Here is a 13633-nt window from a genome sequence, read left to right as displayed (position 1 = left end):
AAATGTAAGCAAGAGCCTAACATTTTCAGTTTCATGCATTCCACTATAAAGTAATGCATGTGGTAATTAGATCAAATCAGTGATCTGGGTCTGTACACTTGGCAGTAGATACCTCTGCAGTTCCTGAGCACATTTTTTTGGAATCCATAGTATACACAGTGGTTACATCACCCCTGCACCTTTAGCTTCTGTAGCATAGTTACTGATTCACACATTGGAGCAGCATCTCTTCCTGTAGCACCATATTAGTCAAAGTCTTGCCAAAGAATTTGTGTTTTATATGACATATTTCATATCCAGATGAAATGGGTTGGCCTGTTCAATTATGTGCAATAAAAAACCTATTAAATAAAAACACATCCGATATAGAGTATATTTGTCAGGCTCTGCTAGGATTAGTGCCAGGGCCAGTGCCTGGCTCGATACCTTAACCATTTGGCCAGGTGAGCAGCCTGTAGGGTTGCTCACTATATGTTACCTGGCCTCTGCAGCCCCAGCCCAGCAGCAGCCTGATTGGTTGCAGTCAGCCAATCAGGGCTGACTCTGCCCTATATAAGACCAGCCCTCCAAACACTCTTGTGCTGAGCATTGGTTCCCATCCTAGCAGTGTGGCATTGTCCCTTGCTAAGGGTTCCTGTTCTGGCCTCCTTCCTATTCTGTCTTACCTTGCGTTGCCTTCCCTGTCTTGTCCTGCCTGGCTCTGAACCTTGTATTGTCTTGATGTGCCTATCCCCTCTCCTGCTATCTGCTCCAGTCTCCTTCTGCTCTAGTCTCCTTCTGCACTCTGTCCTTAGTTTGACCCGGTCTACACCTGCACCATCCTATACTATCGTTTCACTCTATTCCCTATATATTCCTGCACCATCCTGTCCATCCTTTCTGTCTGCTCCTGATCTACACCCACAATGTCCTGTCCCAACCAGTCTGTTCCTGTCCTGACTCTTCGCCCTCTTCATCCTGTCTGTTCCTGTCCTGATCTTCGCCCTCTCTGTCCTGTTCTGCTCTGCTCCTGTACCAGTCTGACTCATCGACCTTGTCACTCCATTCCTGCCTTTCCTTGCCATGTTCCCTTTGGGTCATGCAACCCCTTTGACTCACCCTTCCCTCATCAGCCTCCACAGCACCCCCTACCTAATCCTCGAAAATATTACAGGTAGAGGATATTAAACAACTACAGGTAGAAGGATTGTTCTGTAATTGGGATCACCATACCTTATAGCTGCTAAAAATAAATGTTAAATAACATAAAATGTAAATGTTAAATAAATGCAATAGGATTGCTTTGTCACAATATGGATTCATGTAGCTCTGTAACCATGAATGTCAAGGTTCTGTACAATTAGAAAAAAAGGAGGTAATTTTTAGAAATACAAATATCAGGTTTATGGATATGGAATTCCACACCTAAATTGGGATTTCACACCTACATTACAAATACTATAATATTGAAAGCTTTTCAGGTACAGATTACTTGGGTTGAATAACATCTATAGATCAAGGGAAAAATGTACAAAGCTTAAGTAAAATGTAGTAATTCAAGCATTTCGCTTTAAATAAGATCACACTTAGCATAGCTAGAGAATCAGTGAGTATTTAGAACAGTTTTTATTTAAATATGTGTATTTAAATAAAATTAAAGATGGCCATCATTTTTCATAGAAGATCTTATCTCCAGTTTTTTTAGTCGCTAATGTAACTTTAGTGTCATGTTCAAATAAATTTTATCTTATGTCCCTTGCAGAGTCAGTGGATAAATATACATATATAATGCTTTTTTTTTTTTCTTAATGTGTTTCTGAATAAGTTTATTCTGTATGCTTATTGTACCTGCTTCCTTTTACCCAAATGAATGTTCATGCAAATGTTTATAATTCTAACTGCAGGTTTCTCAGACTTTTATGAATAGTTCACACATGCTTGGCACAAATCTGAGTTTCTCTGTATTCAATTATATCTAAGGCCAAAGAACAGATTTATCATTACCAAGCTGTTTGACATCCCAAATGGCACAATAAAATACTGTTTTTCTAAAGTTTAACATAATTCACATATGTAGCTTATAAATACAGCTGTTTTAGCATTTGGTCAATTATTTATTTTATTGCATCAAGTCAGGTGGCTTTAAAAGCCATGAAACCATGAAGTTTGGTCCAGAAAAAAAAAAACGGTAATATAAACATTGCAAAGAAATGCTTCAACTCTGAAAATGCCTGAAGTAGAAAAGATGCATTGACACAAATGACAAGCATAAAAAAATCTATTTGTAAGATGAAAGGAGAACTTCAGTTTCAAGAAATTGACAGCTACTCTTATTGTATAATAAAAAGGCAGAAATAAAAAAAAGCAAGGCATCATAGACAAAACTTCACCAATCAACAATCAATGGGAAAAAAGTGCATCTGCTTATTTGAGATTGAACGACCTAATGTGACAAAGTACCAAATATGTCTCCACACAAAAACTAAAAGGGGTGAAGTGAAGGTTTTCACCAAAGCATGATCTCCATATGCCTTTTCTACCAAGTATTGGTTTAAAAAACTAATGACATTTCTTGTGATTATACTGAGCCACTTTATTACTCTGTATCATCAGCCACCCACTGCTCAGGCAAACACATACAGTTCCAGTTAAACCGCAATTACTTTCTCGGCCAACTTTGCTTTTGGGTGCATATCCCTGAGCCTGTTCACAGGGGCTCCCCCATAGTACATGAACATCTATCCATTGACAGCACTCCAATTATTAAAGGCGGTTTTAATGAAATTGGAGTGCTGTCAATGGATAGATGTTCAGGCAAAGACATGCTGCATAATCTTTATTTGTCATTCAAAACTAAAATTCTTTTTTAACACCCTCAGGACCCTGAGCCCAGATATCAAATGTTTTCACTTCTATTATGAAGCCAAAACATAGAAATAAAATCATAAACATGCATTTATTGATCATTCCTATTAAGCAAAATGAAGAAAGAATAAACTCCCTGGTTAGAGTTACACAGGTAGAGAGAAAAAAATACTAACTGCCTGTAAAAAAATTACAACTAGCTTGCCTGATAAACCTTTACCATTATTTTAATATGACACTGATTTTCAAAGATGGTCTAAGCAAGGTGTTTTAAAATATAATCATGCCGATAAAACATTATAAGGCCATTATAAAATGTAAATACCTCAAGGAATCCATGACACAATTATTAATTAAGCTATGCTAAAAACAGAGTACTGTAACCCATTTCTCTCAGCAGAATTAGGAGTGACAGATGATAATCATTAGACAAATGACATGATGATGTATTTAAAATTAGTGTGGAATTGTAAGTTAATTTCTTTTTCAAGTAATGGCACCTTTGTGTAGAGTAATGCCAATATGCATATAAACATTTGAAACTATGAGCATTCCTCCAAGACTGAGCTGCCACCAGGTTTGATTAATGTGCTAAGGCAGTGTAGTTTAGCTGACAATTCGCAAATCTTCCCTAACCATTTTCAGGATGTGTTGCCATGAAAAGATAATCCCATCTCGACACAGATGTAAAACTTGCAATACTTCACTAATAACAAAAAGAGGATATAACTACATTATCTCAGCAACATGCATCATGATGCATAGAATATATCTTCAGAATATGGGGAAGCCCATTCATCAGAATTTTAATATTTGTAACTTTAGAGGTGTTTTCTACTTTGAATAACCTCACATTAAAAAAAAACCTCAAATGTTTGCATATTTATTAAAAAATCCAAATATAAAAAAACTTGATTGAATAGAATTGTTGAATACAAATCAAATGCTTTGAATTTGTGAGCTTACAAGCTCAAAAAAAAAGTTAGAAAAACTCAAGCCGAATAAAGAGTTTTAATATCCCTAGGACAACTCTCATCAACTTCCACATGGCCTCACAAGTTTTTAGATGCTGATGTTTTACATACCAGTTTTTCAACTTTTTCATGCTTAATACGTTTTTGAAACTATGATTTGAATTTTTAAGTTTTAGTGCAAAATTGTGAACGTTGCTAAATAAGGTTTAGGTCTCACCGGAATATGACAGGATGTATAATAGCAAAAGGATCTAGAGATGGCAGTGATAGCAAGATTTACTGAGACCTCTGTTATCAACATGTTTGCTTGATATAGGGATATTAGCACTGCCATACTGTACTGTTTTTTCTATTTCAAAACTCTCAACAGTCTCACAGTCAATTGAAATTCTAGGAAAAACTAACCAAGATGTTCTATAAGTCTGGGAACTACTTATATTCCCTTTGCAAGTGCAGAGCATCTACTTTCTAAACATGCTTACCGAGTCAAGCCAGGAAAAATGAACTTTTAAATAGTGAACACCAGTATATAAGCTGCCTTTCGAGGAAATAAGGTCCATTTTGTTCTGCTATAGTAAGTTAATATAACAAACTCCTGCCCATGAATTTATTTACAAATAATCATATTTCTTTCCACTCTTTGCTAAATATTTCAAACCACTAGGTTTTCTAATACAATTACTGGTCTAAGATATTGTATAGAACAAAAGGTGAGGGGATGATTGACATAAATCCACTTATATACATCATTTGCATTAAATATTCTTTAAAAAACATTATTTTGTAAAGAACAATTCACTCACATTAAAGATCAATTAATTAAAATGTTGTAAAAATGTGTTGTTTATTCAATATGTTCCAGTTTGTCAAAGCTCTATTTCTATGAAAAATACTGGAGCTCAAGGGTCGTTAGTGTGGAAAAGTCCATTTAATTGTGAAACAACATGTTCAAATATTGTATTGCTGGAGGTGTTTCACAGTAAGAATGATCACAAGAATATTTCATTCTTAAAATGTGCTCAGATCACTCTGCAATTGTTTTTCAAAGGCTACAGCTAGTTTTGTGAAAAATGTTTCTGGAATTTGACAACAGTTTGGCAAATGTGAGTTTATTTAAAGACCTCTAAGCTTTAGAAAATAAAACTGTGGGGAAAATGTAATACCTCAAATTCATGTTTTACTTTAGTGCATTTACAAAACTCGAATTTAAATAAATATTTAGCATTTTGGCTAGGAAATCATTATTAAATTCCTGATTTTTAGCTAAAATATCGAATTGTGAAAAAGATACAAATATTGATAAATAATACCAAAGCAGGCTGGCCAGTCACAGCATATTGTTTCATTACTTTTACAAATATTAAATTGACACTTAAGGGTCAAGTTACTAACATTCGGTCTTTTTTCATAAATCATATTATTTCTCTAAAAATGCGTGCTTTTTAAATTTTTCTAAAACTATAAAAATTCAAGATTCACTAAGGGGGTTATTTATCAAAGGTCAAGTGTTTTTTTATACCTCTAATGAACTCGAATAAACTTGCATTTTGAATGGTATCTTATTTAAGGAAAACCCCAAATGGGAAAAAAACTGAAAACTCCAATTATTCGAGATTTCCGTGGTAAAAAACTTGAATCACACAAATTATTTGTGTTTTTGGGCAAAACCCTCTGAAAAAAACTCAATCATCTGCCATTGATTCCTACATGACCTCAACAGGCTTTAGATGGTATTTTTGTGGATTCAGGCAATTTCCAGGGTCAGGGTATAATACATCTCAACAAATTTAATTTTTTATTTTTAAAAAAAAAGTTTTTTTAACCCGAAAATGTGAGTTTTGACTAAAAAACTAACTCAAAAACTAAACAACTCAAACCTTAATGAATCTGATCCTAAGTTTAAAATCAATAAAAAGTCTGATACAAAACTTCACCAAGCAAAAGCAGTCAAGGTCCCAACAGAAGTCAAACACCTGCGATTGCAAAATTTGATTACATACACTGCGGATGTTAACAAAAGTAATTTGGTCACAAACTTTACGAGGAAGTCATTGAGGTCTGTAATCGGTCAAAAAGGAAGTAAACATGGTCGCTAACATTTACAATGGTCTTCGCAAACTTTTTTTGCATCAATTACACATATTACATTCGAGTTAAATGTGGTTACAAAAAGCTTGAATACCACTAAAATTCTATTTTAATAAATGGCCCTCTAAATAACACACCATATTTTTGTTCAAGTTATGGATGTTACCACTGCAATATTTAAATTTTCTTATATACACTCTGACATGCATACATATAAAATATTTTGACATTCTGCTCAAATTTTGTTTGGTTTATTCAAGTTTACATGGCCTCTAATATCACAGCTACAACTGACGTGAATGTATTCAAGACCCTTGATCATTTCTGTCGGATGTGATTATCACATTCAGTGATTAATGTTCCCCCAGGACATTGTCCATCAGAGACTTATAGAAGCAGTCAAATAAAATGCTTAACATTATTTTACATTATATATATATTACATTTTGTATTATTAAGAATAACTAAGCCATTTACAAAATGTACAAACCATGAACATCACTAGTAATCAAGGCACCGAGAGTAATCCGTTCCATTTTCGTCAACATTCCTCTTACTAAATTGACAATGTCTTCAATTTGTTCACTGCATTCATTCAAATATGTTTGCAGTCCTGCTTTTTGCATAATAGCCTGAAACATAAGGAGAGCCAAAGAGCATTAAGAATAATCCATGGGTTTATGGAGCATAATGTAGTTTTGTTTTTAATTTGATACATTCTTCTATATTTGCTATAATTTATGAATAATATGTGCTTCATAATTCACAAGAGACTTTCTATCTAAAACCAACTGCACATTTTAAATTATAAAATACTTGTGACATTTAATAAGAAATTATTGGTAAGCATATTTTACTTGCCAAGTAAAAAGAATCGTGTTTTGTTTTTTTCTTAAATGCTAAACAGTAAAGCCATTATAATAACATTTGAAATATTTCATTGATGTGTACATCTTACATTTTGGAATATGAAGGAAAGAGAAACTGATTGTGAATCATTAAAATGATTACAATTTGTATTTTTTTTAAGCAAACAAAATGAATCAGAGAGCATCATTTAAAACATTGCCATTATTTTCTCAACACAGAAACTGATTCTTGCTTCTCTCAGGTATAGACATTGCAATAATGTTTACTGCAATAACAACCAACCAAAGTAACTACTGTATATTTCAGACTCTTCAAGGCATTATTTTAAGTGTTTTCATGGACCAAAAGGAAATTAAAAAATTGGCTCTCTCCATGGACAAAGAGCAGTTGACTGGAACATTATTTTTAATTTTTTAAATGTAATTCTTTTCAAATCATACGTGAGTCTCTTTCTAAATTTGACTTACACAAGCAGGTTTAGGCTCCCAATAAATACACACTTGTCCAGTTCTGCAACCTATTGGCCCCTGTGAAGGGTCAAAATGATATCCTCCCCAATATCAGATGCAGGCTTATTCAGATAATAAGATACAGCTAGAGTGATCTGCATCTGATCTTCCTAAGATCTGGATGCATAGTTGGCAGCAGGAATACTAGGGCATTAAAGAGCCATTTGCACTAGTGATGTGCAGGCAGGCTCAATACCCGCAGGACCCGCGGGTCGGGCAGGTTCAGGCTTTTCTAGGTCGTAGGCAGGTCCGGGTTGAGCTCTTCTGCCTGCTCTCCCCACCCGTGACCTTACAATGCCGGCTTCCGACTTCAACTTTTATAGACACGAGCTGGCTCTGCTCCCCGCCCCTTTTGTGAAATTATCGGAGGGGCAGGTCGGCGCAGGTCTATAAAAGGAATACGGAAGTCGGGGTCGGTGAGAGCAGGTGGAGGGAGGGCAGATATTGGACAGGTTCAGGTCAGGTAAAACCCGACCCACACATCACTAATTTGCATGTCCCTGCTGATAAGTACTAACATGAATGTTAAAGTCTCTAATATTTGTTTTTAAGGCAGTGTATTGCATGAGATACAGTATGTGAATGCCTTCTGTTTTAATAAAAACTTTGTAAAAAGCAGTGTAACTTAAATGGGAATTTATCAAGGTGTATGTAATTGTATGCCATGCAAATGCCAGATTTGCCACAGTTATTTTACATTGCTGCCAGTGGAATTCACTCTAAGAAAAAACCCCATAAAAATGCTATTTTTTATGCCGTTTTTTTACAAGGCGAAGCCTGGAGATGTGTGGCGTATTATACCACTGTTTTTTATATAACATAATAAATATGTCCTTAAAGTAATACTTTGTGCTTCAGAGAAAATACATTAACGCCTCAGAGTTGTATATGTACAGATCTGAACAGCCTTTATAAATTAAAAGGCAGGGTTTTCACGTCTCACAAATACTCAAAAAATACATTTTCAGCTCACATATATTTCAAATGGCACCTGTCCCCTATCCTATATATTACCCTAATCATAAAGTAGAATTCACATGTCAAGTCATTGACATAAACTTTGTTTTACAAAATTTAGAAACAACCATCTATTTAACTAATATATCTACATGTCCTAATATAACTGCACATGAACCTTCCTAACATGGTTGTGTAGCTGACCCAACTGTCTGGAAACCTACACTAGAAAGTAAGTTAGTTTTTCTGTGGAGAGCTCTAATTTAATACTTTGATAATTCTGCCCCTAAATATCTGTATAAAAGATTCATGTAAAAGCAAACACAATCTATGACTGTTCCACTTTAGGTCTTTAGGGCATTTTTTCTTTTTGATCTTTTTTTCTATTTGATTGTGGAAAATAAAAATGCCAAAATCACAATAGGAACAAAGACCTATAGTATATTGTTTTATGAGCTTCAACTAAAGCTGTAATATATTTCAGATTCTAGACATACAGCAGTGCTGTGGTTACCCTGGTGTAAAAGCCTTCTGAATAACCTTTATAGAGGTTAACAGATTTTTGAATGACATAATTGCATTTGTTGGCCTGAACTGTTCAAAACCTCAAGATACTATTCTCTTTAATAATATTTTTTCCCAAGTTAAAGGTTATACAATTTCTTTTTACTATTTGCTATATTGGCTGGTAATTGACAGCTAGTTCTTAAACAGCCATGGTCTAGTGCACCATTGTCTAATGCCAAAAAACTAAGCAGATCTATGAAAATTCCACCATTATGTGTACTCATTTTTATAAAATAATCTTTCAGATCAAATTATTACCATTAATTCTTTAATATCTTATTATGAAAAATAGCTTAGGGCATCTTAAATAGATTTCCGATAGTAATGGGCAGATTTATCAACATTTACATTTGTGTTTTTACTGAAATATAATTTTTTTTTGCAGAAAAACTCACAAATAATAATTTGAGATTAAAAAATGTATAATCTAAAAACTGATAATGTAAAAGTCAAGGGTGTATTTTTAAATTTCAAGCTATTTTTTAATTGGAGTTTTTAAAATCAATTGGAAATTTAACTCATTGAAAATGAAGTGTAGAATGTGATTTCCCTGTGTTGCATTTGCTTTTTTCACATTTTTAAGCATTCTAGTTTTTACGGTTTGACTTTTTTTTTTTAAGTGCATATTTGAAATTTTGTAGTTTAGTCAAATATGAAAAATTGCTATTTGCTATATTAACAATTAATTGAATGCTAAGTGTAACTGCTCTGCTGCAATGTATTACCTATGCTTATTCTATGATTAAAATATTTTTTATATCTGGGATCCATAATCCCACACTTGTGGGCTGATTTATCAAAAATCTCTGTTGGACATGGCCGATTGAGCTTTATTGTACTCGAAATCGTGGAAAGTTTTGTTTTGCAATTTATTTCTGTGATTTTATAAAAATAGGCAAGTCGAGAAAAAGTTTGTACCGTGATAATCCTGATGTTTCCTTAAACTATTGACTTCTCTGGGCAAATACGTCTGTGGTTTAATAAAAGGCAAAGTGCCTGTAAATTGTTATTCCTATTTTCAATTGTATTGGAGTATATAGTGATATCCTGCAAAATAACCATAAATACGTGGCACCACTATGGATCTAAAGAAAAAAAGGAGTGCAGGTGAGAAGATCTCTATATGACTGATCTGTAATGAGCCATTTGTCAGTTGTGATTCGGCTATATTGATATATGGTGCATTTTTAGTAAATTAACTTTCTTGAGATGCTCTTTGGTGTGTGTGCATAAAGTAACTAATACAATATGGTCAATGTTCTCAAAGTAATAAAATATTACTAAACAAAACTGAAAAAGTTAAAGGAAAACTATACCCCCCAAACAATGTAGGTCTCTATAAAAAGATATTGCATAAAACAGCACATATGTAAAATCCTGCTTCATGTAAATAAACCATTTTCATAATAATATACTTTTCTAGTAGTATGTGCCATTGGGTAATCATAAATAGAAAATTGCCATTTTAAAAAATAAGGGCCGCCCCCTGGGATCGTAGGATTCACTGTGCACACATACAAACCAACAAACCATACATGTTAGGTCACATGAGCCAATTAACAGACAGAGTTGTGTCTTTTGCTTCCACACTTCTTCCTGTTACATTTAGAGTTGTAGTATTTCTGGTCAGGTGATCTCTGAGACAGCACAGACACCATCACGAAATGGTGGCTCAAGGCAAGAGATGTAAAATGGCAATATTTACTTAAATATATATTCCAGTTTGGTAAGATTCTTTAATATGACACTTAATATGATATGAACTATCTGGTGCTTAAGTGTTAATTTTTGGGGTATAGTTTTCCTTTAACTGTATTTTTTATTTCAGGTGTTTTAAAGATGATATACATGGCAATGAATATATTGAAATCTATATATCTACAACAAAATATGATTAGAAGCAAATTCTGTTAATTAAGTAATTAGGTTACCTGTGAAACTTCCATCGTCCAATGTACCATGCTAGATGCCAAGACCACCTGCCCTGGCCAATTTAAAACCCATTTTTTGCGTAATGTTTCTCCATAAGCTGTGATAGACTGAGTCATAACTTCTTGAAGAGATGTTTTCATAGTTTTTTCCACCTAAATAATTAAACAGAAAATTGCTTCAAGTTATTGCTGAAAACATTGCTAATTCAGTTCATTGCTCAACTCACACTTGAATGGCATGATTTAGAGCAGCCCACAGATTGAACGTGGCCCTGGCTAATTCCTCTACTAACTATTACTTTGTGGGGCACATTTACTAAGCTCATGTGAAGGATTCAAATGAAAAAAACTCGAATTTCAAAGTATTTTTTGACCATCGAATAGGCTACTATGACCTTCGACTTCGATTCGAAGTAAAAATCGTTCGACTATTCAACCATTGGATAGTCGAAGTACTGTCTCTTTAAAAAAAACTTTGACTATATACTTCGGCAGTTTAAACCTACCGAGGTACAATGTTAGCCTATGGGGACCTTCCCCATCAGTTTTCTAAGCTTTTTTTGTAAAAATCCTTCGATCGATCGGTCGTTTTTTTATTCTATTCCTTCACTCGAACTAAGTAAATGGGCCCCATAGTTCTCCTTTGACCCATCAAAAAACTTTGGGTGATATTAAAAATAATAACATTTATATAATTACCAGGCTTTTTATGACATTCACAAACCACAGAAATTATTGAATTAATAAAAACGAAACACATAAAAAGTCCCAAATAAAGCTTTTAGTGGAGGCAAGATAAAATGTTTGCATCTATGCACTTCCATGTAGTGGTTAATTAGTTGCATTATGCACTTTGTATTCAATTTTGGCAGTGAGATGTCATTTAAATGTCAATTACTTCCATGAAAATATTTATGCATTCCACTTTTCCGAACAAAATAATGGATTACTAACTCTCCTAATAGACTAAGAGATGGCATAATTACCAGGATACAATTAAACCAAACACCAAACAGTCTTCAGAACAAATATTATGAATTTCCTTGAAACAATGAAATGCAATGTTAAACACTAGTTTTTACTGAAATATTACATTTATGAATAGTATTAGTAAAAATAGGGAAATCTGACTTCTCATCTCATTTACAAAATTGAGGCAAGGCCTAAGTACAAGCTATGGGAGCAAAGTAATGCTTGGCCAATACAATTTGAGTACTGTGACCGAGCCACACCTCTTTGTGTTTTTAGAACCAAGTCCAACCTGTGCATGGGCAAATAAGGGTGGTTGCATCTATCTTTGATCTAATTTGACTGAAATTTCTCTTGTAAATTTTTAAAATGTCAGTTCCTTCTAATTTCATATTTTAAAAGGTTTTTCAAAATGAAAACCTTTGAAATGACTATTCCACAGAAACAGAGACCACTAATTTTGCTAGACACAAAAACAATTTCATTTTAAAATGACCACATTAAGGGGCAGATTTATTAAGGGTTGAATAATAAATTCGAATTCTAAATTTTGATTTTTTTTGGTCAAAACTCTCAAATTCGAACTGTGAATTATCCAAACTCAATTAGAATCTTTATTCGTATTTCGATTAATTATCAAACCTTGACCCTGGGAATAATTTGAATTTGACTATTTGCCACCTAAAACCTGCCAAGTTCATGTATAAGTCAATAGGAGAGATCCAGTGACCAATTTGAAGATGGTAATAGCCTTCCTGACATTCAAGTTTTTTCAGAGAAAAAACTCGATTCTAGTTTAGTCTGATTGAGTTTTTGGGTCGGTAATGTTCGTTCGAATTTTAGATATTAAATTTTTTTCTTAAATAACCTTCCAATCCCAATCAAATTTCAAGTATATTAGAATTTAGTAGAGTTGAAAAAAACTCACATTAATTCGAAATTCAACCTTTGATAAATGGGCTTACCCAAGTTAGAAATGATTGAATGCTGTCTAACCAAAGTGAAAAGGCTGATATCTACAAAGGGCTAGCAGTATTGGTTTATTTTGATAAAATTATATAAAAATCCTTGCAAAACTTCCCATTATTTATGGCTATTCTTCAAGCACATTTTGCACCAAACATAGATTGCAAACGATGTAGGACAGGGACGTATAATAACACAGTAGTTTTCAATAATTCATGTAAAATTATCTTTCATATTGCCATTGACATCCTCTTGTTAGCCTATACTGATATATAACAGAGAAGGGTGGAAGAATCTACTGTTGATGTTATAATTGCTCTTATTTTATTTTTTTTTCGCACTCTCTTAAAAAGTCTCATAAAATGCTGTGAAACATTTTTTAGCCACATATCCACAAATTATTTTACCAAAAGTGAATCAAAGAAATTTTGAGACATACAAAATGTTTTTTTTCTACCCTAAATATACTGATGGAGCACAGACTAATGCAGGTACACTTTTTCTGTTGTATGGAAGAATACATGCACTTGCAACTGAGTATTCATTACAAATAGAGATTTCAGTAAGACGCTCTATTATCTGAGGAAATGGAACTGTAGCTACAGTAATTCCCAACATTGACTGACTGGTAAGCCAGCAGCTGTTTATCCCTATCTAGGCCATAGAGACCATGGGAAAGGAAAGCTGAAGTTATCCATAGCTGTGAAAACACTTTCCAGCCTTCACAGCAGTACAACTATATTAATTTGATTGTAAAACACCTTATTTTTTCCATGAAATCTATGCTTTTTAAATACATTTATAGCAGCTACTTTTCCTAGACTGTATTAGAGAGAAATCAGAACTAACATTGGTGTTAGTTTGCACGTCAACTTTTGGTAAACAAATGTATATCTTTTTTTAAAGGTAACTTTTATTTTTCTTTAAGAAACACAAAACAACCCAAAACAAAGAAGTA

At 33.6% G+C, this 13633-nt stretch overlaps 1 protein-coding gene across 4 annotated transcripts in view; it reads right to left on the bottom strand.

Annotated features, from left to right (window-relative positions):
- LOC108711038 (dynein heavy chain 3, axonemal) overlaps nt 1-13633 on the bottom strand; it is a 555753-nt gene that overhangs the window by 300419 nt on the left and 241701 nt on the right. For all 4 annotated transcript variants that reach the window (XM_018252361.2, XM_041586281.1, XM_041586280.1 and 1 more), the window contains exons 25-26: nt 10741-10893; nt 6397-6538 (exon numbers count right to left, since the gene is read on the bottom strand). In XM_018252361.2, coding sequence (XP_018107850.1) covers nt 6397-6538; nt 10741-10893 — 295 coding nt within the window. The remainder of the gene's footprint in view (nt 1-6396; nt 6539-10740; nt 10894-13633) is intronic.

The sequence above is a fragment of the Xenopus laevis genome, chromosome 3L (assembly GCF_017654675.1).
Source record: "Xenopus laevis strain J_2021 chromosome 3L, Xenopus_laevis_v10.1, whole genome shotgun sequence".
NCBI classification, from domain to species: Eukaryota; Metazoa; Chordata; class Amphibia; order Anura; family Pipidae; genus Xenopus; species Xenopus laevis.
Note: the sequence above shows the minus strand (reverse complement) of the source record. Positions and strands in the feature narration are given on the sequence as shown.